This window comes from Narcine bancroftii, chromosome 4, assembly GCF_036971445.1.
Source record: "Narcine bancroftii isolate sNarBan1 chromosome 4, sNarBan1.hap1, whole genome shotgun sequence".
NCBI lineage: Eukaryota > Metazoa > Chordata > Chondrichthyes > Torpediniformes > Narcinidae > Narcine > Narcine bancroftii.
This window is the reverse complement of record NC_091472.1, coordinates 12,548,282-12,573,629: the sequence shown is the minus strand read 5'-3', so window position 1 is coordinate 12,573,629 and position 25,348 is coordinate 12,548,282. Positions and strand designations below refer to the sequence as shown.

General features: G+C 38.8%; 1 protein-coding gene and 1 long non-coding RNA gene across 3 annotated transcripts in view; one reads left to right on the top strand and one right to left on the bottom strand.

The window, feature by feature from the left end:
- Positions 1 to 1,313: 1,313 nt before the first annotated feature.
- Positions 1,314 to 8,083, bottom strand: LOC138760328 (uncharacterized). The gene is made up of 3 exons (XR_011355541.1): positions 7,831 to 8,083; positions 4,891 to 4,966; positions 1,314 to 2,936 (listed from the first exon to the last, which is right to left on the bottom strand). It is a non-coding gene; the product is annotated as an uncharacterized lncRNA (long non-coding RNA).
- ppm1g (protein phosphatase, Mg2+/Mn2+ dependent, 1G) overlaps positions 7,788 to 25,348 on the top strand; it is a 106,684-nt gene continuing 89,123 nt past the window's right edge. The window contains exon 1 of one of the 2 annotated variants that reach the window (XM_069930767.1): positions 7,788 to 8,355. In XM_069930767.1, the coding sequence (XP_069786868.1) occupies positions 8,245 to 8,355 (111 nt within the window). In that variant the 5' untranslated portion in view covers positions 7,788 to 8,244. The remainder of the gene's footprint in view (positions 8,356 to 25,348) is intronic. The other variant, XM_069930766.1, reaches the window with a different exon arrangement.

Sequence of the window (25,348 nt, the reverse complement as noted above, 5' to 3'; positions counted from 1 at the left end):
GGTGAACACAGATCAATTACTGAGAAGCAAGATAGTTCTGGTGGAACATTAGTCAGCAGTATATGTGGATTTGGGACTGCTGTTGGCCAGTCTCTCACCCCCTCATTTACTGCTCGCAAGTCATGTACCTGTCTCTATTTGGACTTACCTGCCTTTAAAACAGTTAGTAGCGGAGTGTTGCAGGGACTATCTGTCTCTTTAAGGACTCCTGCTTCCAGCAGACCTTGAACAGTTGGTGCCATACCTTCTTCTGCTTTTATGGGATATTGTAGTCTTCTAGGTGGAATTGTTCCCTGTTTTAACTTTATTTCTACTGAACTTGCTGATTTCACTCTCCCCACATCTGTATCATGTTGTGGCCATAGGATGGATGGCAGCTCACTCAACCTTATGCTGTTCTTCTTTTCTTAGTAATGGCAGGTGTTACTGGGGAGCTATTTCAACCTCTTTTGATGTTCCTACCATGTCTATGTTTACCATTACTTTGATGTAGTTATTGTTTCCAGATTTCCATTCCTTCGGTGTAATCTTCTCCCAATTAGTGGGTGACAGCTTGCTTCACCAGGGCCCACAACCCTTTGGACTGGTGTCCCTCATTTACAAGCAATACTACATGGGGTGCAGCTTCTGGTACCCTGTACCATCCTTCTAGGAAAGCATTCCATTTAATTTGTAAGGCTTCCCCTGGTTTTCCAATTATTTTAGTCTCTACAATGTAACTCAGACTTGGCCAGTGTGGCCTTGGGTATTATGGCCAACACACCCTTTTTCCAAGTTTCCCAGGTTTGATCTTCTATGTCCCCTATCCAAAATACATTGGCTTTCCTAGGTTTCTGCTTCATTAATTGAGCGCTTGTTCTTTACACGCTCAAGCCATTTCTGGTATGTTCTAATTTTAATTCCAGTTTTAACAGGGCATCTCTTCCTAGTAAATTGATTGGGTCCCTTTAGACACCAATATTGGCAATACTATTTCTTTGTTACTCATCTCTAAATGTACTTGGGCTGTGCATTGTGTTAACTGTGTCTTTCCCAAGTTTTAACAAATTTTCCAGACATGGGAAGGTGAAAGGTAATATTGTGGTTGCATGCAAGTATATTTGGCTTCAGTGTCTCATTGGTGTTAATTGCCCTTCTAAAATGATCTGAACCATAGGTTCTTCATCCGCCTCCCATGTTATCATTGGATAATGTCCCTTCCCATCCCGGTTCTCTGGGCACCCCAAGTATCTCAAATAGGGGTTCACAGGTCCGATTGGACCTGCTGGGGCTGGTCCTAGGTTAAAGAACTGCGTTGTACCCATTGATTCTTTTTTTAAATTTTATTTAATCGTTTGGATCATTACAGGAAAAAAAATGAATAAAACATTAATCAAATATCCATATCCAATTATACAAAAAAATACTTTTATATTTTCTCCCCATCCCTCCTCCTATGCCAAAGTAAGAAAAAGAAAGGAAGAAACACTACCATTTAATATACAATAATATTAGCATATACAACCATTAACTGTTATTAAAAGTTACTAATTAAGAGGAGTGGATAAGATAGAAGAGGTGGACGGAAAATTATCTATAAAACCTATATATGGTTTCCAAATACTATAAAAATTTTCAACTCGATTCCTTAAACTATACGTAATTTTTTCCAAAGGTATATAATTTTGATCTCATTATACCATCGACTTAATAACACTTCTCTATCATCTTTCCATATCACTAGACATTTCTTTGCAGTTGCTAATGCAATATCTAAAAAATTTTCTTGGTATTTGTCCAATTTCAATTTTACATCTTTTTAATAGGTATCTCCAATTAAAAATATTCTTGGATCCTTCGGTATCTTTATCTTCATAATTTGCCTTAATAATAAACTCAGTTCATTCCAAAACCTTTCCACACTGAATGCAAAAAAGTCCCTATTATTTTTGCACATCGAAAACACTTATTTGAATAATTAGGATTAAGTCCATTTAGTTTATGTGGAATATAATACAATTGATGAAGAAAATTATATTGAACCATTTGATATCTAACATTTACTGTGTTCGTAACACTTTTATAACATAATTTTGACCAAATCCCCTCCTGAATTTGGATATTTAAATCTTTCTCCCATTGCATTTTTGATTTGTATAAATCTTTTTTTTGCAGTCTCTTGTAATTTTATATGCATATTAGTAATAAATTTCTTAACAAATGTATCTCTTATTATATTTTCAAATTGACTTTGTTTAGGGAGTCTCAAATCTGCTCCCAGTCTCTTTTTCAAATACATTTTTAATTGATAATATGCAAAATTTGTATTATTATGTATATTATATTTATCTTTTAATTGATCAAAAGTTAAGAAAAATGATCCTAAAAAATGATCTTTTATTCTCTGGATACCTTTACTGAACCAATGATCAAATAAAGACTTATTCAAAGTAAAAGGGAAGAAGTTGATTTTGTTTTAACAATATTTTTGGTCATTGATAATTTTTAATTTCTCCCTCGATATGAATTCTATTCCATATGTTTAAAATATGTTTCAATATGGAAAAATCTTTAATTCCTTTAAACAACTCACAAAATTTATACAAAATTAACTCTGAAATAGTTTCACCAATTTTATTCATTTCTATTTGATTCCAAACTGGTTTTTCATCCCGTTGAGGACAAAATCCTGTATTGAGCAGCTTTAAAATAATTCTTAAAATTTGGTCGTCTTCAGCCACCCTGATCAAATTTCCATGTTAATTTTTCTAAACCAATTCTTGACATCATACCTTTCCAAAGAATTTCACATATTATTCAAGTTTCGAAAGAAAATTTCTGGTACTTGAATGGGCAATGATCGTATTCTTCAAAAAATGTTCATTTTTAATACAGTTCACTCGTCCTATTAACGTTATTGGTGAATCTTTCGATCTTTTCAAATCCTCTTCCAATTTCTTTAACAATGACAAATAATTTAGTTTAAACAAATTACTTATATTTCTATAAATTTTAATTCCTAAATGAATTGCTTAATTTTGTCATTTAAATTTTGTCAATCTTTTTACATTGAGAGTAATCCACATCCATCATAAAAGTAAATACATCACTTTTATCAACATTCACTTTATAACCTGATACTAACCCATACTCTTTTAATCTCTCATTCAACGTATTTAAAGATATTTCTGGTCTCGTTCAACATATTATAACATCATCAGCAAATAAACTAATTTTATGTTCTTTATTACCTACTTCAAATCCTTTAATTTCATTATCAGTTCTAATTACTTCTGCCAATGGTTCAATCCCTCATGCAAACAAGAAAGGTAATAATGGACAACCTTGTCTCAAAGACCTTTCAAGCAAAAAGGGTTGTGAGATTTGTTTATTCGTAATCACTTTTGCTTTAGGTTGATCATACAATGCCTTTATAAAAGTATTTGGAATCCCAAAAGAATTAAGTGTCTCAAATAAAAAATCCCATTCCAATTGATCAAATGCTTTTTTTGCACCTAAGACTATCGTGGGAATCTTCCTATTTTGTGCTATATTTATCAAACTTAAACATTTTTAACTATGTTATCTGCTGCTTTTCTATTTTTAATAAAACCAGTTTGATCTAAATTTATGAATTTTGGCAAAAATTGAACAAGCCTATTAGCTAACAATTTCAATACAATTTTATAGTCAGTATTCAATAATGATATAGGTCTATTTGAAGAAGGCTATAAACAATCTTTCCCTTTTTTTGGAATTAGTTATTAATGCATTTTTAAAAGATTCAGGTAGATCATGAACCTCTTTTATTTGACCTAATACCTCCATCAATACAAATATTAATAACTCCTTAAACTCCTGCCCCCTCTTTGCAGTCACTATGCTATTTTCTACACTACTCTTATTTTCTATACTACTTTTATTTTCTCCCTTTGCAATTCCAATTTGTCCCATAGCAATTTATAGTTTTATATTATCAAATTGGTACTGATTCTCTCTAGCTTACCTGTTCTGCCTGTGCAGACCCTTACTTACCTTGGACAGTCTCCGCAGGATGTCTCATCCGTTCAGACCCCTATTTACCTATGGCAGTATCCACAAGGACTTAACAACACCATGTAGAATTTTACTTCTTTAATCAATCTCTAACCCTTATTTTTACTCGCCTCACTGCGCAATCTTCCTGATCAATTCTCCAAGCCTCCTTTTAAGTTAATTTTGGTAGTCTTTCGATCGGAGAGACCCTCTGACTGTTGTTTGGTACTTCTGTATCCCCGGAGTCCCCAACAGATTTTAATCTGAATTTAAAGCGAAAACCGCTTACTTTTTTGTTAGAGACCACCAGTTGGTCTCAAGAAAATCCCTTCGGGGCTGGGAAGCACCCTTGACCAACCACCTCCTTTCTGATGAGTCTCTTTCTGACCCTGCTCACAGCGCCAAATTTGTTGTGGTTTGCTGAGGTCCAAAAACTAGTCAGGTAATGCGGAGAATTCTTCAGGAATTTATTTGCAAGTAAAGGCTGAGGCAATCAGAGAACAGGTGGCTGATTTCCCACCAGACACAGCTTGCATCCTTTTTTTATATTACAGTCCTGACCTTGCTACTCAATCAATCATGTCCCATATCTTAGCAGTATATCAATCTTTAACTTGCCACCATCATTTCTCATTCATTAATATAATCATGTTTCAAACCACGTGTCTTATTCATCCTCATCGGCATATCTGCCACGTCACATCATCTTTCAGCACCTTTATCTTTTACTCATTCACCGTGGAATTCATCGTAAAAAGTACATAGTAAATTGTTCAACGTAAATAGTATAGTTACATAGTGATTGATTAATGGATACACAGTGAATAATCCATTGATTAACAGATACATAGAAAGAGAAAAAAAGTAAATAAATACCATGGTTTCCATAAAAATTTCAGGCTGAACCCATTTTCTGCTTTACTTTAGATGTCCAATTTAAATTTACAGCATACTGTAAAAGGAACTCAGCATTAACTGGTGTTCAAGCGTCAAATTGCTTTTCTAAGCCCTCATCCCTTCGAGGATTTGTAGCAGCTTAATAACAGAAGTTAACAATTCAAATGATGTAGCTTGACTTTCTATTCAACTACCTGACATTAGACTTCTTCCAGTGTCCACTGCAAATTTATAATCTTTTCTGGTTAACTTCACTGTCCACTAATAGTTTAGCCCAGCAGTTCTCATTCCCCCACTCACATACTACCTTAAGTTGTCCCTAACCACAGAGCTCCTATGGCAGATTTCTTTTTTTCAACTGAGAGATTCAAGAAGAGCTCTTCCCTCACCAAAATTTGGATAAATCTAATAAAGTTTGCAAGAGGGCCTAATCCAGTGGTTCTCAACTCCCAGCCCCCCCACCCCATCACTTTAAGTAATCCCTTACTAACCACAAATCACTGATGGCATCCTCTGCCATCAGTGCTCTGTGGTTAGTAAGGAATTACTTCAGATTTATTGTCAGTGCACATGCATGACATCACATACAACCCTGAGATTCATTTTCCTGTAGGAGAGGCACAATTACCACTTATTGGTAATGCAAAATAAACTTTACATATGTACATTGTTTTGCATTATGTCCATCCATTCTGTTTTCTCTTTCAGGAAGCTATGTACCTGCACCTCTGTACAACAATGCTCATAAGGGTCCTGATAGTGTGATGAGTTATATTATGTTTCATATTATATATAAATATTTTTAAAGGAGATATATTGTGGGAGTTTAGTGTAGGTCACAAACAAACAAACACTTCACAAACCAGATCTCATTTAAAATGCAAGAGCTTTGCTCAAGACAGACAGTCCAGGCTCTCTGTGTCTTTGCAAAGACAAAAAAAAACTGCTTAGGGAAAGAACTTAAAAGGGCTTATGCTGATAAAGATCTTTCAAAGATTGGGTTTGGAGCCCTACAGAGTTCTGGTTTTGCAGTTTGCTGTTCTGCAAGAAGGATGTGGTTTTGTAGAGAAAAAGACTAAACAGGCTTTCTTCAAGAGAGGGAGAGAGAGAGAGAGAGAATTGACTTCTGCAGTGGCTTTTAGAAGCTTGTTTAAACCCCATTTTGAAGACAGGTTGTGAGTTCTGAAATCAGCCTGTTGAAAACCCTTGTGGTCCTCACAAGAGGAAATGGCTAGAGTTTCATTTGAAATAAGGGAAACAATGTGGCGACCTGGAAGAAGAGGTTATAATTTGGAAAACCCAGAGGGGGAAAGTTTCTTTGGCAAGACACTGAAGTGGCTGATAGGAGGGAATCAGTTTGTGTGTGTCCAATGAGCAACGAATCCCTCCCTGAGAACTGACAACCTTCCTGAGCAGTAACCATTTAACTGTTTCCACAGAGCGTGGTGACAATTCATAAATGTTAAATGGTGTGCACAGTCTAGGAATTTCCTGATACCAGTGAACCTAGAGGAGTGAAAAGTGAGATTGAACTGTGAAACAAATAACTTTCCTGAACATATACACATTATATACATGTGCGCTTAGAAGTAAAAGGGAGTTAATAGTAATAAGTTAAAGTTTGTTCCTGTTTTCATGTTTAAAGAAAATTAAAACTTTTAAGTATCCATTTGTCTTGAATTCCTATTGCTTGGTTTACTTTCCTCTTGGATTTGACCTCAGAAAATTTAACACCTCGCACTTGCATGAATCAAATTCCACCTGCCTCTTCTTCGCCCAAATTTCCAATGGTGCTCAACTTTTTCCACTCACATACCACTTCAAGTCATTCCTTACTAACCACATTTATTGTCAGGAAATCCCATGTTTTCCAGCAGCATCACAGTGCAAACATTCACCTTACTATCAAAAAACATAAAATAGTGGAGCACAAAAAAGATTTGTTAGGATAGCCCTAGCTGTAGCAAAAAAATGTATTATGTCAGCCTGGAAATTAGAAGATAGCTTGAGAATACAACAATAGAAATGAATAAATGTATTCCATTAGAAAAAATAACATATAATTTAAGAAATATTACAATATTTGAACAAATATGGGAGCCATACATGAAACGTGTCTGCCTGTCCCGCATCAGACTTGTCAGCCACAAACGAGCCTGCAGCTGACGTGGACATTTACCCCCTCCATAAATCTTCGTCCGCGAAGCCAAGCCAAAGAAGAACATGAAACACAATAGAGAAAACCTACCGAGGACATCTACCACCTAAAATGACAGAAGAGAATGAAAAGAACTGACTCAGTGGAATTTGTTTATTTTTATTGAGTGACAACATTGTTTGACGGGTTTAATGTATCTTAGATTCTGAACTTTAAGTAAATGGGAGGGGAGGTAGGGAGGGAGGAGGGAGGGGGGGGGGAAGAAAACGATACTGTATATATTCAAGAAGGAAAATGTATGTATCTTGATCAATATGGTTTATAGTGTGAATAAAAAATTTAAAAAAACCATAAAATAGTGCATGAAGTCTTTGGTTCCATAGGATGCCACATGTGCTGGGTTTAGTCAGGGATGACTTCAATAGTACGTGGAGGGTTGAGAACAACAGTTTAGGCCCCCTCACAAATTTTCCAAAGATTATCTGAGGGATGAATCCATTCAACAGCATCATTAATCTCCGCGCATTCACTTTTGCTCTCGTTCATGTAAACCAATACACGCGACCATCAAGCGCCACGGTTTCCAGGACCAGAAGCGTCCCATTAAAAGCCCGCGCTTGGCTTTACCCCCCCCCCACTTCCGGTCCAAAGGATGGCCGCCATCAATTCCCGGATGTGACGCACAGAATTTTCCAGCGGTCAGCACGGAGGTGTCACGTGACCGTAAACCCCTCCCACTTCACGCCGCGATTTTTTTTAACCGTCTATCGGTGTTCCTCTTGAAACCGCGGCGACGGTGCTCGATCTGAGGGGAGCGCTGAGCCTCGGCGATCGGGTTTCCCCGCTGAGCCTTTGTTAGACGAGCGAATTGAATGAGGCGCGGGGCTGGGTGGCTGTGAGCGAGCTTCGGGTTGAACCCGTCCCTGCCGCGGTGGGCCCCGGGTGACTGGCCTCCCTCCTCCTCCTCCCTCGCCTGTCAATCAATCGGCGGGACCGGCCCCAGCGGCCCGTTGCCCGAGTGACCGGCTTGCCTCCCGCCCCCTCGCGTGCGCGCGCCTGTCAATCAATCGGCGTTGGCGCGGAGGGGGGGGAGGGGCCCTGAGCTTCGGCGGACGGCGGCCGGGGAGGACGTGTTGCTCGTGTGCGGGGCGGCCGGCGTCGGGCCACGAACCAGCATGGGGGCCTATCTGTCTCAGCCCAACACGGTGAAGAGCTCCAGTGAGCGGTGTACTGAGAAATTCGGCTTCGGCGTGTCGGCCATGCAAGGCTGGAGGGTTTCCATGGAGGTGAGTGAAGACACACACGTTATCTACAAGAGGCCTTGTATCTGGCCTTCACTTAGCCCTGATCCTGTGTAAGTCTGCAGTGGAGTGAAGATGCAATACAGTCCAAACTCTACTTTATCTCGGAAAGATAAAGATGCAAAGACCCAGGACCAACGTTTTGGTTCATCAAGGGATTAGTTGACAGATGGGAACAATCAAAGTGCTACCTACTCCCATAACAAATACAGCAGCAAGAAATCAGTTCAAACCATTTCTGGTCCCTCCAACATTGTGCTTTTCCACCTCGTGGTGAAGAAAAATAGCGCCAACCTTGAATCTGCACGGTTGGCCTATTCAGTTAACCCTCTTAAATGCTCGACTCTACTTTGTACCTAGGTGTTTCCCCCCCCCCCCCCCCCCACCTCCAAGCTTGTAGTTTTGAAGGAAACGTGGAACTTGGAAATGCATACTTTACCCAGGGTCTCCTGATTGTGCTTCGCTTCACGTTACTGGCAAATTCTATTGTTTCAAATTTCACTCTGTCTCGGACTTTGCCAGCAGAAGTTAATAACAGAAGTTAACAATTCAAATGATGTAGCTTGACTTTCTATCCAACTACCTGACATTAGACTTCTTCCAGTGTCCACTGCAAATTTATAATCTTTTCTGGTTAATTTCACTGTCCGCCCAGCAGTTCTCATTCCCCCACTCACATACTACCTTAAGTTGTCCCTAACCACAGAGCTCCTATGGCAGCAGTTGCTTTTACTCGTATTAGACGAGCGATCAGCTTCCTGACCCGTTCACCGGTTTAATGGCAACTGCCACCTTGGATTCAAAGTCCCACCCGAAAAGGTGGAAATGTTGAAAAATTGGATTGGTCCAAAACCAAGAGGAAGAAGTGAAAATCTTGAACACAAACGTGCAGGTGTAACTCCTCAGGTTCACCTGCTTTTGAAAGGGCTATCCTGTGTTTCAATCCAATGCTTTTTTTCAGAAATGTACAATTGGATTTCATGCATTTATGAATGATACTTTTATATAATTGAGCCAGCGCAATGATGCACTTGCTGTCAATGGAAGTTGGTTGATAGGGATTTAAAATTCACTAAAAGTAATCCAGAGGTCTGGGCAAATGATTGGAGGTACAAAGTCCTACACTGGTATTAGTGGAATTTCAATTCCATTCTAATGATTTTATTGTAGTCCACATTGTACATCTGCTCTTAAACTCTTTATTGCAACCAAGCAGGTACTTTTTAAAAAAAAACATAATAGTACATGTTAAATTAAAAAAAATATAATAACTATTTGCAAACAAAAGGTGGAACAAAAATCCTTTCTGCTGCATGTTTCCTTTCGCTGAAGTAGGTTTAAACATTAGTATCTTAATAGGTGTTGGCTTCCCAGGCTGCTGCTAGCAACACGTCACCACTTCCCAGCACCATCCATACACAGATCATAGAGTAATGAGCCAGCTTTGGTCACGTCACCACATTAAAACTGCATTGTTGTAAAATGTTACCTGGTTCACTGAAACTACAGTACATTACAGGGCCCTTCTCATCTGTGCCAAACTATTTTTCTACTTTTCCACTGACCTGCACTCAGTCCATACCCCTCCCATCCATGTACCTGTCCAAATTCCTCAATGTTAAAATTGAGCCTGCATTCACCACTTCAGCTGGAAGCTTGTTCCACAGGCCCAACGCTCTCTATAAAGAAGTTTCCCTCTAAATTTTCCCCTTAATCTATGTCTTCTGGCTTATATCTTGCCAGCCCTCAGTGAAAAAAGTCTACCCCTCTCATAATTTTAAATACCTCTACCAAACCTCCCCTCGTTCTTCTATGCTCCAAAGAACCAAGTCCTAACCTGTTTAACCTTTCCCTGTAAATCAGTTCCTGAAGTCCGGACAACATCCTAGCAAATTTCTGCACTCTTTCAATCTTATTGATAATTTTCCTGTCGTTAGGTGACCAGAACTGCACACAATACTCCAAATTCGGCCTCAACAATGTTTTATACAATCTCACTATGACATCCCAACTCTGGAACCCTGCAGGGATGGATATTGTCTCTTCCTGCATGTGGTTCCTAATCCCACTGATGCATTTGGCTATTGACTGCTGTCCGAAACGAGTAGCAGGAATAGGAAGGCCAACACACGATCCTCTTAACAACAGTACATGCACAAAAAAAATAATGTAATTAAACAAAAAATACTGGTGGTCACTCATGTATAACATTTAGTTTTAATCTAAACAAATTGAAGAGCTGGTAACTCTTGTTCAGTCCTGGCCATTTGCTATTTGCAATGCAAGTTAGTGACTCCACTTAGAAATTGGCACGTTATGGGTGGCAGCAAAATAAATTTATGAAGGTGATGATCTTGTGTTTGTCCTGCTGACTTGTGTTTCCTGATTTACAGGTCAAAATATGGCTGTATTTAAAAAAAAACCCTGAATTTTTTGATTTAGTTTAGATGAACATCTTTTATTTCTGATTCAATAATCACAGTTGATCTTTGTTCCTGAAGCATCATCAATATTAATGACTTTTGCACATAATTGTATTGATGGAGCATAGAGTAAAATCTAACAAAAATGTTCATAGAAGCGTACTAAAGGGAAGTATTCTAATGTTTTTAGTTCAACGAACTAGAATAATTGGGTGAAGTATCTCAAATAACTGGATCAATAAAATTCATGAAAAGATATTACAGTAATGATAGGCATGAAACTTGAGTTATTATAATGGTCTCCCCATTTTTTAAAGAAACATGGTCATGTTTATTTTCCATAGCTTTTCATGGACATAATTAAACTATGACTCTGTGGCGCTTGCAGGAGCTGAAGGAAATCACTGCTGCCACACCGAAGGTCGTTAACGACCGTTTTTATTCATATTCAACGTGCCCCTTTAAGGGCACCGTGAGCTCAGTCACCTGGTGCATTGTGTCGTCATAATCGCTGCCCTGGGTGCGTGCTGGAAGGGATGCTGGAGTCAGAGAGAAACCTCTGTTGGCTTCCCCGCCACGTGGCAATACAAGCGGGGCCGGTTCGCTAGGAGGATGTGTGTGCCACACAACCACCCCCCCCCCCCCCGAGAACCGGCTACGCGTCCTGTCGCTTTGACGGCTGGCGCTTGGGCGTAGCCGTCTGCACCGGCTGTGATAATTCCAAATGAACAGTCTTTAAGCGGTCCACAGTAAACAGTTCTTCCCTGCCCCCACATTTAAAGTAAAAGTCCCACCCAACTGCCGGAGAACCTTGTACGTCCCTTTGTATGGGCGCTGCAGCGGGGCCCTCTGTGGTCCTCTCTGGACAAATTGCACCACGTCCAGATCTTTCGGTCATTGGGATGGTCGGGTGCCGTCGTGCAATGGGGGCGGCGGGGTTAGGTTGCCCGGTCATTTACGGAGGTCCACGAGCCTCTCACCTTCATTGTGCCTCGTCTCTGCCTCCGGGTCAAAGAATTCGCTTGGCAGGGAGAGTGGCGCATCGTAAACCATTTCTGCTGATGAGGTTTACAGATCCTCCTTGGGCGCCATCCTAATCTCAAGGAGAACCCAGGTCAACTTGTCCACCCATTCGGGGCCGGAATGTATTTCCATCAGAGTGGACTTAAGGTGTTGTACCATCTGTTAGACTGTGGGTGGTAGGCTGTGGTGTGGTGCACTGTTACCTCTAAAAGCCTTGCCAGCTGCGATCATATTGCGGAGGTAAATTGGGTGCCTTTGTTGCTCGTGATGTGTGCCAACACGCTAAAACGAGCGATCCACTGGCTGACCAGGGCTCGAGCACGCGTCTCCACTGATGCTTCACGGACCAGGATGGCTTCCGGCCACCTGGTTGCTCTGTCCTTGCCCTCCCTATGCCGGATGTCTGTGGTGAATTTGGACATGTAGGACAGGTGGTGCTGTTGCCTGGCCGACCACGGGTCCTTGGCCATAGCCAGTGCTTGGGTGAGGGGCTTGTGTGAGCTCATTCACTATTTAGCTCATTTACTATATTTTATTGAATATTGTGACAGATTATATTATTTTATATTGTATATAGGTATGTTTTAAAAGAGATAAATTATGTGGGCGTTTTAGTTAGGTTACACACAGATACAAGCACTTCAAAACAGATCTCATTTAAAATGCCGGAACTCTGGTCAAGCCAGACAGTCCAGGTTCCGAGTACCTTTGCAAAAACTTTGAAAAATGCCTATAAGGACTTCACAAGTAGGTGTTAATTGGACAGGCTGTGGAGTAATGGATTATTGTTTTGGGAAGCAACAGATGAACGAACTCGGAAGAATGGGTCCAGTGCTGCAGTCTGAGTGCAGTTTGCTGTTCTAGGAAGGTCGTGTGGTTTTCTTTGAGAGAGAGAGAGAGAGAGAATTCGTTCTACAGTTCAGCTAGGACTGGAACAGGACAAGCTGGCAAACTTGTGGAAAAAAACCCCATTTTGAAGACGGGTTGTGAGTTCTTAGTTCAGCCAGTTCAAAGTCCATACGTGAGGAGGTGGCTGGCTGTCTAATGTTTCACTTGAAATAAGGGAAACAAAAAGGAACTCTGGTGACCTGAAAGAAAGAGGTTATCATCTTGAAAACCCTGATTTTCTTTGGCAAGACTTTGAAGTGGCTGATTGGAAGGGATCAGTTATGGGTGTCCAATGAGCAATAAATCTCTCTCTGAAAACTGACAAGAATATTCCTGAGTGGTAACTATTTACTTTTCAAGCATCAAAGCCTGGTGAAATTCATAAATGTTGAATTCTGAGCACAATATAAGAATTGCTTGATACCAGTGAACTTGGAGGAGTGAGAAGTGAGATTGGATTGATAATCAAAGAACTTTTCTGAACTTACATACACATTACATACACATGCTTAGCATTAGAAGGGTGTTAAGTTAATAGTAATAAGTTAAAGTTTGACCCTGTTTTTATGTTTAAAGAAAATTAAAAGTAACTTTTGTTTAAGTAACCATTTGTCTTGGTGAATTTCTATTGCTGCTGGATTTTGGAGTCCTCTGGGCCCATAACGTTATCACGTTAATATGTCTAGGATGCACTGTTAGATTTCAATTCGAATTAGTTTTCATGAAGTCGGCAAGCAAATCTTTATAACAACACCTTGAGAGGAAACAAATTAAAGCAACTATTGCATACCATGTGGTTGAAATACCAATACCGTACAACTGATCATTGTACTTTGTATCTTGCAAAATGGCTGGCTTAATGTTTATGTTTTTTATTAATTATTTCACACAGAGACTTTTATTTAGGCTTTTGGCTTGGTTATGAGCTTTTTTTTTTAAATAATTTTTTCACACTGTGAACCATATCAACCAAAATATATACAAACGTTTCTCATTAAATATAGGCAGTGGCATTTTCTCCCTTTTTTACCCCCTACCTTCCCTCCCCCTTCAAAACCAATAAATCTTCAACATATACAATACAATAAAACCATTAAACAATGTCATCACAATGAAAAATAAACAAGAAAAACGTGTCATCTACTTTTACAGACTGGATCAAGTCGTTATGCCTTATCATTTTAGAGGGTGGAGTTCCAAGGCAAGCCCCTTCTGTTATGTTCCATGTATGGTTCCCAAATTTGTTCAAATAATGTGACTTTATTTTTTAAATTGTTATTTTTTTCCAATGGAATACATTTATTCATTTCCATGTACATTGCTGTATTCTCAGGCTTTCTTCCATTTTCTATCTTGACATTATACATTTTTTTGCTATTGCTAAGGCTATCATTATAAATATTTTTTGCGCTTTATCCAATTTGAGGCCTAATTCCTTAGAAGAAAGATCTCTTGGATTTTTTGGTATGTTATTTTTTGTGATTTTATTTAATATCTGATTTAGATCTTCCCAAAACGTATTCACTTTTGTACATGCCCAAATTGCATGTACTGTTGTTCGCATTTCCTCCTTACAGCGAAAACATCTATCTGATAATGTTGGATCCCATTTTTAAAAACTTTTGGTGCTTGATATATAACCTCTATAACCAATTATACTGTATCATACTGTGTTTATTATGTGTTTGTTCCACAGTTTATTATATACTGTGTTTATTATATTCTTAATTGCTCCAGAACATGACTTTTCCCATGTTTCATTTTTTATCTTTCTTTAAATCCTTTTCCCACTTTTGTTTGGGTTTATAGCTTATTTCATCCTTTTCCTTATCTTGCAGCTTAATGTACATGTTCGTTATAAATCTTTTAATTATCATTGTGTCTGTAATCACATTCAAAGCTGCTTCCTTCTGGCAATCTCAGTCTGTTTCTCAATTTATCCTTTAAATAAGCTTTCAGTTGATGATATGCAAACATTGTACCATGAGTTATTCCATATTTGTCCTTCAACTGTTCAAATGTTAATAAATTATTTCTCAAAAAACAATTTTCTATTCTTTTGATTCCTTTTCTCTCCCATTCTCTAAAGGAAAGGTTATCTATTGTAAAAGGGATTAGTGGGTTTTTGTATCAATAACAATTTTGGTATTTGGTAATTTGTTTTTTTTCCTTTCTAAGTGGATCTTCTTCCATATATTAAGTAAATGATGCAGTTTTTATATTGCTCCAGCTTTTCATCCCACTTATAAAGTATATGTTCCGGTACCTTCTCCCCTATTTCATCTAGTTCTATCTTAGTCCAGTCTGGTTTTTCCCTTGTCTGGTAAAAATCTGGTAAAAATCTTAATTGTGCTGCTCTGTAATAATTTTTAAAGTTTGGTAACTGTAAACCACCCTGGTTGTACCTCTCTGTTAATTTATCTAACGCTATCCTCGGTTTCCCCCCCTTTCCACAAGAATTTCCTTATTATTCTCTTTAGTTCATTGAAGAATTTCTCTGTTGAGGGAATTGGCAATGATTGAAATAAGTATTGTATCCTTGGAAAGACTTTCATTTTAATGCAATTTACTCTCCCTATCAACGTTAGCGGTAATTCTTTCCAATGTTCTAAGTCTTCCTGCAATTTCTTTATTAGTGGCTGATAATTTAGTTTGTACAGGTGGCTTAAGTTATTATCTCACCTCATACCTTGGTTGTGTTTGCCCTTTAAATGGTGATTCTTTTTTAAATTCTGTATAATCCGTGTTACTCATTGGCATCACTTCACTTTTATTTGCGTTGATCTTGTACCCCAATATTTCTCCATGTTCCTTCAATTTCTTATGTAATTCTTTTATTGATATTTCTGCTTCTGTTAAGTATACTATGATGTCATCTGCAAATAAACTGATTTTGTACTCCTCCTGCTTTATTTTTATCCCTTTTATTTTCTGTTCTTATCAGTTCTGCCAATGGTTCTATTGCTAAAGCGAACAGTGATGGGGATAATGGACACCCCTGTCTAGTTGACCTACTTAATTTAAATTGGTTCGATTCATATCCATTTACTGTTACCTTTGCCAATGGTCCATTATATAATGCTTTAATATATTTTTCTGGTAGATTGAACCTCTGTAATACTTTAAATAAATAATTCCATTCTACCCTGTCAAAGGCTTTTTCTGCATCTAAAGCAACAGTCACTGTTGGCTGCTTATTTCCTTGAACTGTATGAATTAGATTAATACGTTTACGGACATTATCCGCTGTTTGTCTTAATAAATCCAGTTTGATCTTGTTTTACTATTTTTGGTACACAATCGGCCAATCTGTATGCTAATAGTTTCACTATTATCTTATAATCTGAATTAAGTAGAGATATGATGCTAGTGTTAATGGATCCTTCCCTGTCTTTGGTATTACTGTAATTATTGCTGTCTTACACGAATCTGGCAAGTTTTTTGTTTCTTCTATCTGGTTCATTACTTCCAGGAGAGGAGGAATTAATAACTCTTTAAATGTTTTATAGAATTCTATTGGGAATCCATCCTCTCCAGGTGTTTTATTGTTCGGCAGCTTTTTTTAATATATCCTGTACTTTCTCTATTTCAAATAGTTTTATCAATTTGTTTTACTCCTCTTCTTGCAATTTTGGAAGTTCAATTTTAGCTAAAAACTCTTCTATTTTATCATCTTTCCCCTTGTTCTCAGTTTGGTATAATTGTTCATAAAATTCCTTAAAGTCCTCATTAATCTCTATTGGATTATATGTAATTTGTTTGTCCTTTTTCCTTGATGCCAATACAGTTCTTTTAGCTTGTTCTGCTTTAAGTTGCCAGGCTAATATTTTATGTGTTTTTTTTTTCTCCCAGTTCGTAATACTTTTGCTTTATTTCATTATGTTCTTCTCTACCTTGTACGTTTGTATGTTTCGTATTTTATTTTTTTGTCCGCCAATTCTCTCTTTTTCGTTATATCATCCATTTTTACTTCTTTTTCTGTACTTACTATCTCCCTCTCCAACTGCTCTATTTCCTGATTGTAGTCCTTCATCTTAGTTACATAACTTATTATCTGCCCTCTAATTGCATCCCTCAATATAAATTTGTCTTTCACTGATTCGTTATTTATTTCAAAATGTTTTAATTTGGCATTCAATAAACTCTCTAAATTCCTGTCTTTTAAGTAGCATGGAGTTTAATCTCCATCTATATGTTCTTGGTGGGATGTCCTCCGGTTCTATGCAAATAACAGGGATGAATGATCTGATAGTAATCTAGCTTTATATTCAGTTTTCCTAACTCTCCCTTGAGTATGTTATATGCCTATTTGAATAATATGGTATTCTTTCTCTCTTGAGTGCTGGCTCCTCCATATATGCATAAGTTTCATTTCCTGCATTGATTTAACCATAAATTTGGCCACTTTATTCTTTTTACTAGTCTTTTGTCCAGTTTTATCCAACATTGGATCCAAATTAAGGTTAAAATCCCCTCCTATCAATATATTTCCTGTTTATCTACAATCTTCAAAACAACATCTTGCGTAAATTTTTGATCCTCTTCATTAGGTGCATATATATCTTGATCAAATTCCAAAATTCTGAATATATCTGACACTTTACAATTACATACCTCCCTGCTGGATCTATTATTTCCTCCAAAATTTTTATTAATTAATATAGCTACACCTCTAGCTTTTGAATTATTTGATGCTGCCGCTACGTGTCCTACCCAGTCTCTCTTTAATTTGTTATGTTCTGCTTCAGTTAGATGCGTTTCCTGCACAAATGCTATATCTAATTTTTCTTTTTTCAGTAAATTTAATAGCCTCTTCCTTTTAATTTGGTTATGTATTCCATTAATGTTTATAGTCATATAGTTCAATGTGGCCATCCCATATCCTGTTTCCGCTTCCTCACCACCACCATCCTCCTTTTCCCCATTTTAATTTCTGTTTTCCCTTTTTAAACTCAATGTATGACAACATATTTAAAACATAAAATACTCTAACAACTCCCACATCCAATATTGTCTTAACCCCAAATATCCCTCCCCTCTCTGAGTTGCCCCTTATCCCTTGCCGGAAAACCATAACTCCCCTTTCCATTTGGATTGCGAACCTGCTCACAAGCGTCAACTGATTTCGCAGTGATAGTTATTCTCTTCCTCCCACAAACCCCCCCCCCAGAAAACTTTACACATATAACAAAGTTCACCCTTTTTTCCCCTAACTTCCTTCCTTCCCTTCTCTTTCCCTTCTTTAGTTCTTTACATATACATTGTTTTACATCTTTATATATTTTTTATCTCCTTTCTTCATTCTTATTACATCTCTTCTTCTCTCCTTCTGTCCTGGAAGCATTCTTGAAATTCTTGTACTTCCTTTGGATCTGAGAACAGTCTGTTTTTCTCCCTGGGAATAAATATTTTAAGCACAGCTGGATGTCAACATGAATTTATAACCTTTTTTCCATAGGATCGATTTTGCTGTATTAAACTCCTTCCTCTTCTTTAAGAGTTCAAAACTTGTGTCTAGGTAAAAAAAAATTTTTTGACCCTTGTATTCTGATGGTATATTGTCTTCTCTAATTTTATTCCTTGCCCGCTCCAGTATATTTTCTCCTGTCGTATATCTCAGAAATGTTACTAAAATGGATCTTGGTTTTTGATATGTCTATGGTTTCGGAACTAGTGTTCTGTGTGCCCTTTCTATTTCCATTTCTTCCTGCATTTCTGTTGTTCCCAAGACCTTTGGGATCCATTCTTTTATAAATTCCTTCATATCTGCGCCTTCATCTTCCTTCAGGCCCACTATTTTTATGTTGTTTCGCCTACTATAATTTTCCAACATATCAATTTTCTGAGCTAACAACTCTTGTGTCTCTAATTTTTTATCACTTTTTTCCAATTTTCATTTTAAGTCGTTTACTTCCATTTCTACAGCCGTTTCCTGCTCTTCCACATTTTCTACTCTTTTCCCTATTCCTGTCATGTCTGGCTCTAATCTTTGCATTTTACCTTCTGTTCTTTTAATTTTTCTTTAAATTGCACTAAATTCTAATGACAACCATTCTTTTAATGCTCTAATTTGTTCTTCAAAAAAAGCTTTATCTATATTCTGTCCATCTGTTTTACCTTCTATCTCTCTGTGAAGATCTTAGTCTTCTTCCGTGTCTATACCTGTGTTTGTGTCTGTGTCTCTTCTGATTTTTCTGAGTAGCTTCTCACTTTGTCGGGTCTCTTCTTGCTTGGCCTCTTGCTGTTGGTCCTCTTCTGAGCTGCTCATCTATCATGTCTCCTGCTGCTGCTCCTCTTTCCTTTCACCCAGTCAACTTTCTTTCTCACCTGGTACTTCACTCCCTCTCCTGCCGCTTTCCTCATCTTCCAATTGAGAGCCCTGGTGTCAGGCATCCCTCAGCTGGTCGCTCCATGGTTGCCCGCTGAGCCCCCCTCCCGTCGGTGTTTTCCTTTACCTTACATTGCGCATGCACAGTTGCGCACTTTTGTTTGGCTCAGAGAGCCATTTTTGCAGTCCACCGGTTAGGGGGTCGTGACTCCACAGGGCCATCACCAACCTTGGAGATCGGGTGCTCATCTCCACCACGGCTCCCTGTTCCTTCGTGCAGTAGGGCCTTCTCCTTTCTTTTCTTTTTTTCCTGTTGTTTTTACTTTTTCTTTCTTCCATTTTCTTTCTCTTCTCTGCAACTTTATCTTTTATTTGTTATATTTTGTATTTATTGAATCTCCTTCCTGATTTAGTTCAGCTGCTTGGGAAATTTTCTGCCATTTTGGCATCTGCGCTTGCAGCCATTTTCTACCCTTCCATTCTTTTCATATAACATCTGTGAAGTTGACACACTCCCAGGTATAATATCTTGGGCTAATTTTTATTTTATTGGTAGTCCAAAGGATTGTTCCTGCTGTCGTCAAGGCAAGATTTAACAAACGGCTGAAGTCCTCAAAATATTTGTGGTTTTTTTTGAAAGTGGAGAGTGGTGCTTTTAATTTAAATGGGGAAAAAATAGGTTTGTAAATTTGGGGACATGTGCTGCAAAGAGTATGTGGCAGTATAATATAAATTTGTTCATCAAACAGTGACAAATTGAAGGGTTTCTGATCTGATTTTGGCATTCACAGGTAAAATGAGGGTGTGATTGATAAAGATTTTGGTTAAAAACAATTTTAACATAGACAGAATATTACAACACAGTATTGGCCTTTTGGCCCTCAATGTTGTGCTGACCTTTTGTATCAAAAAAATTTTGAAGTCATGATAATATTTCTGAAGAGTTAACTCTAATTGTGGTCTTTTAACCCTTGTTTCCCCCCCCTCCCCCAATTGAAATAAATAGTTGATTAATTGAAATAATAAGGACACCCAATCAGGGTCTCAACCTGAAACATAACTCCTTTTTCTTTTTCCACAAAATGCTACACGACCTGCTCAGTGTTTTTGGCATTTTCTCTTTTTCATTGATATTACAGAAAAGGTACAAATTAAATAAAACCTGCCTCATTTGCACAAAGTGTTATAATCTCCATCAGTTTGGACAGCGAATTTCCAAATTTCTAATCCAGCGTATCTTAATTGGCTACAGATGCAGCCAGGATTCCATGCTGTTCTCCACCTAAACTGTGAGAAAGATGAATTTTTGGTGAAATGCAAGGCAGCTGTCACTGCAGTAATTTTTGTTTTGCCATGTTACTTTATGGTGTGCTTGATGCCCACGTTGAGGTTTTGGATGATAGATAATGAAAGTTTATAAATCTGAACATGGCAGGTGACATTATTTGAGCATTGTTTTTTCATCTCAGTGTTGAAAATTTGTGTTTGAAAATTTTTACATGACTTTTGCTGTTTACCATCAGTTTTAAAAGTTTTTTTATATTTTTAATTAAGAAATCAATTTCAAACATGCGAGCAAATGGAAACAAACTGCAGGAGGAGTTCGGTGGGTGGAAAGAAAGTTCACACTTTGGTTGGAGACCCTACGTCAAACACAAGAAATTTTCCTTCTCGAAATCTTTTCATTTTAAACACAGCAATGTAATTGTTTCCATTGTTTGCCTTTTTTTCTCTGTTCAATCAAGCCAGGCATGATAAGAAATTAATTGAATCATTCAGTTCATTGCATGAATGCTCGCCTGCTCCTGTAACAATATAGTTCAGCTCATTTCCTTGCTTTCTCCATAGCCCTGTTTTTTTTAACCTTGAAAAAAAATTTGAGATAAATATTTGCAAGTGTCACTATCTCATCAACAATGTTATAATTCTCCCTCCCTCCCCCCCCCCACCCCCCCCCCCCCCCCCCCCCCCCGCACCTCATTACCTCTTATCTCTTCTCTCATGAGATGTGTTACCATTTACACAATTAAACTTGCCTGAACACTTCCAGGAATCTATCGCTTATCACTCTTCATCACAAATTACCTCAGATTCTCTATCATTCTAACTCAAATTTGGCATCCCATTCGGGTAAATTGCTTCTGCATTCTGTAACTTTCTTCCTAAAGCATGGTGACAAGAATTGGATGTACTACTTTGATTCTGGCCTGACCGGTTTTTTTTTAGAAGCTAAACGAGGCAAGCCGCATTATTAATGAAGTGCAGAACCCATGCTTTAATATCTAATTTTTCAGCCATGTCTCTCCACTCCTGCATCTTCATAACCTTCCCTTTTTCTTCCTGGGGAAAAAAAAGTAACACAAAGCCCTGAATCTCATCAGTGACATAAATAGTAAGTGAGCTGTTGATGTACAAAGGACATTGGGCTCAGGTCTATAGTTTCCTGAAAGTGGCATACAAGTAGATAGAGAGGTGAGATGCTTGCCTTCATAGGTCAGGGTTAAATGTGGGATGTGTTGTAACTTTCCATAGGAAAGATGTGGTTGATTTGGAGAATGCAGAGGAGATTCACCAACATATTGCCTGGTTTGGAGGAGTTCATTTATGGAGTGAGTTGGATAAATTGCATTAATCACAATAACGCTGGCTCTCCACTCAGCTCTTGATCACCTCAAAAACAGCAATTCAGACTGTACATACGGCTGCTCTTCATAGCTCGGCCTTAAATTTCATTATTCCCTCAGTGCTGGTCAAGAAGCTACAAACTCTTGGCCTCTGAATCCTTGACTTTCTCATTGCAAGACCACAGTCAGTATGAATTAGAAACAACATCTCCTCACTGATAATCAACACAGACCACCCAAGGATGCTTGCTTAGCCCACTGCTCTACTCGTTATACACCCATGACTGTATGGCCAGGCACAATTTCAATGCCACCTACAAGTTTGCCAGTGACACCACAGCTGTCGGCAGAATCACAAACGGCAATGAGGAAGCGTACAGGAGGGAGATGGATCAGCTCGTTGAATGGAGTAACAACAACAACCTTGTGCTCAACGTCAGAAAAACCAAGGAGAGATGATTGTGGACTTCAGGAGGAAGTCAGGGGAACACAACTCGGTTCTCATCAAGGGCTCAGTAGTAGAGGATCAAGAACTTCAAATTCCTGGGTGTCAACATCTCCGAGGATCTGTCCTGGAGCCTCCACATTCATGCCATCACAAAGAGGGCTCACCAGCAGTTATACTTTGTGAGGTGTCTGAAGCACTTCAGTTTGTGACCGAAGACTCTCGTAAACTTCTACAGGTGTCCAGCGAAGAGCATTCTGGCTGGTTGCATCACTGCCTGGTATGGAGGTGCCAACTTTTAGGACAAGAATAAACTCCAGAGGGTTGTTAACTCGGCCTGCGACGTGACAGGCACCAGACTTCACTCCATCGAGGACATCTTAAAAGCAGCCTCAAACATCAAAGACCTCCACAGGCCATGCCCTCGTCACTGCTACCATCAGAGGAAAAGGTACAGAAGCCTAAAACGAGCACTCAGCGGCACAAGGACAGCTTCTTCCCCACTACCATCAGATTCCTGAATAATCAATGAACCAAAGACGCTGCCTTACTTTTCGTCCACTGTTATAATTTTTTTTATACCAATGTGTCCGAAGATGGTTCCTTGCACTATGATGTGCTGCCATAAAACACTCAATTTGATGGTTTCCCTGGAGCAAAGCAGACGGAGTGTGAAATGATGAATTGACATTCATGAATACAGTCTATGTCCAGTAATTTTCTCCTGGTGGGTGTGTCTAAATCAGGATGATGTGATTTTAAGGAGATCAGAGGAAACTTTCTCACACAGAGGTTGATGTCGGGAACTTGCTGCCAGGAGGTGGCCGAGTCAGGTATAATCACTGCTTAGATAAGCATTTAAGTAGGCAGGACATAAAAGAAGACAACAGTGAAAAACTGGAGGTACTCAGTCTGTCAGATATCATCTCATATTTTGGGTTTGGATCCTGTATATCTTGATAAAAGGTCCTGACCAGAAATATTGACCTATTATTTCTAACTATGGATGATGTCTGACCTGCTGAGTCCCTCTAGCTTCTTCTCATTTGCTGAAGATTCAAGTATCTGCAATTTTTGTTTTTCAAGACATGGAGGGATACAAACTTTATAAAACTTGTATATTTGAGTAAGTGCTCGCTGAATGATCAAAAAACCAGGAAGCATAAATTTAAAGTAATTGCTGGAAGGTTAAGATGGGATACAAAGCTGAGGTTTTTCACCCAAAGGTTTGGAATTCACTGGCTGAAAAGGTGATGAAGGTCAAAATGCTCACTGTCCATAGAACCTATTTGGATGTGTTCTTGAAAAAGCATAGATGGAATATTGGAAGCTGGGTTTCAGTGGGTAGATCTGTCTTTTTTTTAATTTAAAAAAAATTTTTCACACTATGAACCATATTAACCAAATTACACACAAACATTTCTCTCTTCATATCACTGCCATTTTCTCCCCTTTCCCCCCTCCCTTCCCTTCCTCCTTCCCACCTACCCACTAAACGTTCAACATGTATAATACAATAAACCCATTAAACAATGTCATCACACAATGAAAATAAACAAGAAAATTGTGTCATCTACTTTTACACACTGGGTCAGTTCATTTTGTTTTCTTCTCATTCTATCATTTTAGGGGGTGGAGGTCCGCGGTAGGCCCTCTCTGTGGTGTTCCATGTACGGTTCCCAAATTTGTTCGAATACTGTGACTTTATTTTTTAAATTGTTATTTTTTCCAATGGAATACATTTATTAATTTCTATGTACAATTGCTGTACTCGCAGGCTCTCTTCTGACTTCAAGGTTGACATTATACATTTTTTTGCTACAGATAAGGCTATCATAATGAATCTTTTTTGTGCTTCATCCAAATTGAGGCCTAATTTTTTACTTATATTACTTAGAAGAAAGATCTCTGGATATTTTGGAATGTTGCTTTTTGTGATTTTATTTAATACCTGGTTTAGATCTTCCCAAAACTTTCCCACTTTCTCACATGCCCAAATTGCATGTACTGTTGTTTCCGTTTCCTTCTTACAGCGAAAACATCTATCTGATACTGTTGGGTCCCATTTATTCAACTTTTTGGGGGGGGGGGGGGGGTGATATATAGCCTGTGTAACCAATTGTATCATGCGTAACCTCGTGTTTATTGTATTTCTCATAGTTCCGGAGCATAGCTTTTCCCATATTTCATTTTTAATTTTTATGTTTAGATCTTGTTCCCACTTTTGTTTGGGTTTATAGCTTATTTCATCCTTCTCTTTCTCTTGCAGCTTGATGTATACATGTTTGTTATAAATTTTTAAATTATCATTGTGTCTGTAATCACATATTCAAAGCTGCTTCCTTCTGGTAATCTCAGCCTGCTTCCCAATTTGTCCTTTAAGTAGGTTTTCAGTTGGTGGTATGCAAACATTGTACTGTGAGACTACCAGCCCCCCCACATCTCCATCGGGCACACAAAACTCAAAACGGTCAACCAGTTTACCTATCTCGGCTGCACCATTTCATCAGATGCAAGGATCGACAATGAGATAGACAACAGACTCGCCAAGGCAAATAGCGCCTTTGGAAGACTACACAAAAGAGTCTGGAAAAACAACCAACTGAAAAACCTCACAAAGATAAGCGTATACAGAGCCGTTGTCATACCCACACTCCTGTTCGGCTCCGAATCATGGGTCCTCTACCGGCACCACCTACGGCTCCTAGAACGCTTCCACCAGCGTTGTCTCCGCTCCATCCTCAACATCCATTGGAGCGCTCACACCCCTAACGTCGAGGTACTCGAGATGGCAGAGGTCGACAGCATCGAGTCCACGCTGCTGAAGATCCAGCTGCGCTGGATGGGTCACGTCTCCAGAATGGAGGACCATCGCCTTCCCAAGATCGTATTATATGGCGAGCTCTCCACTGGCCACCGTGACAGAGGTGCACCAAAGAAAAGGTACAAGGACTGCCTAAAGAAATCTCTTGGTGCCTGCCACATTGACCACCGCCAGTGGGCTAATAACGCCTCAAACCGTGCATCTTGGCGCCTCACAGTTTGGCGGGCAGCAGCCTCCTTTGAAGAAGACCGCAGAGCCCACCTCACTGACAAAAGGCAAAGGAGGAAAAACCCAACACCCAACCCCAACCAACCAATTTTCCCTTGCAACCGCTGCAATCGTGTCTGCCTGTCCCGCATCGGACTGGTCAGCCACAAACGAGCCTGCAGCTGACGTGGACTTTTTACCCCCTCCATAAATCTT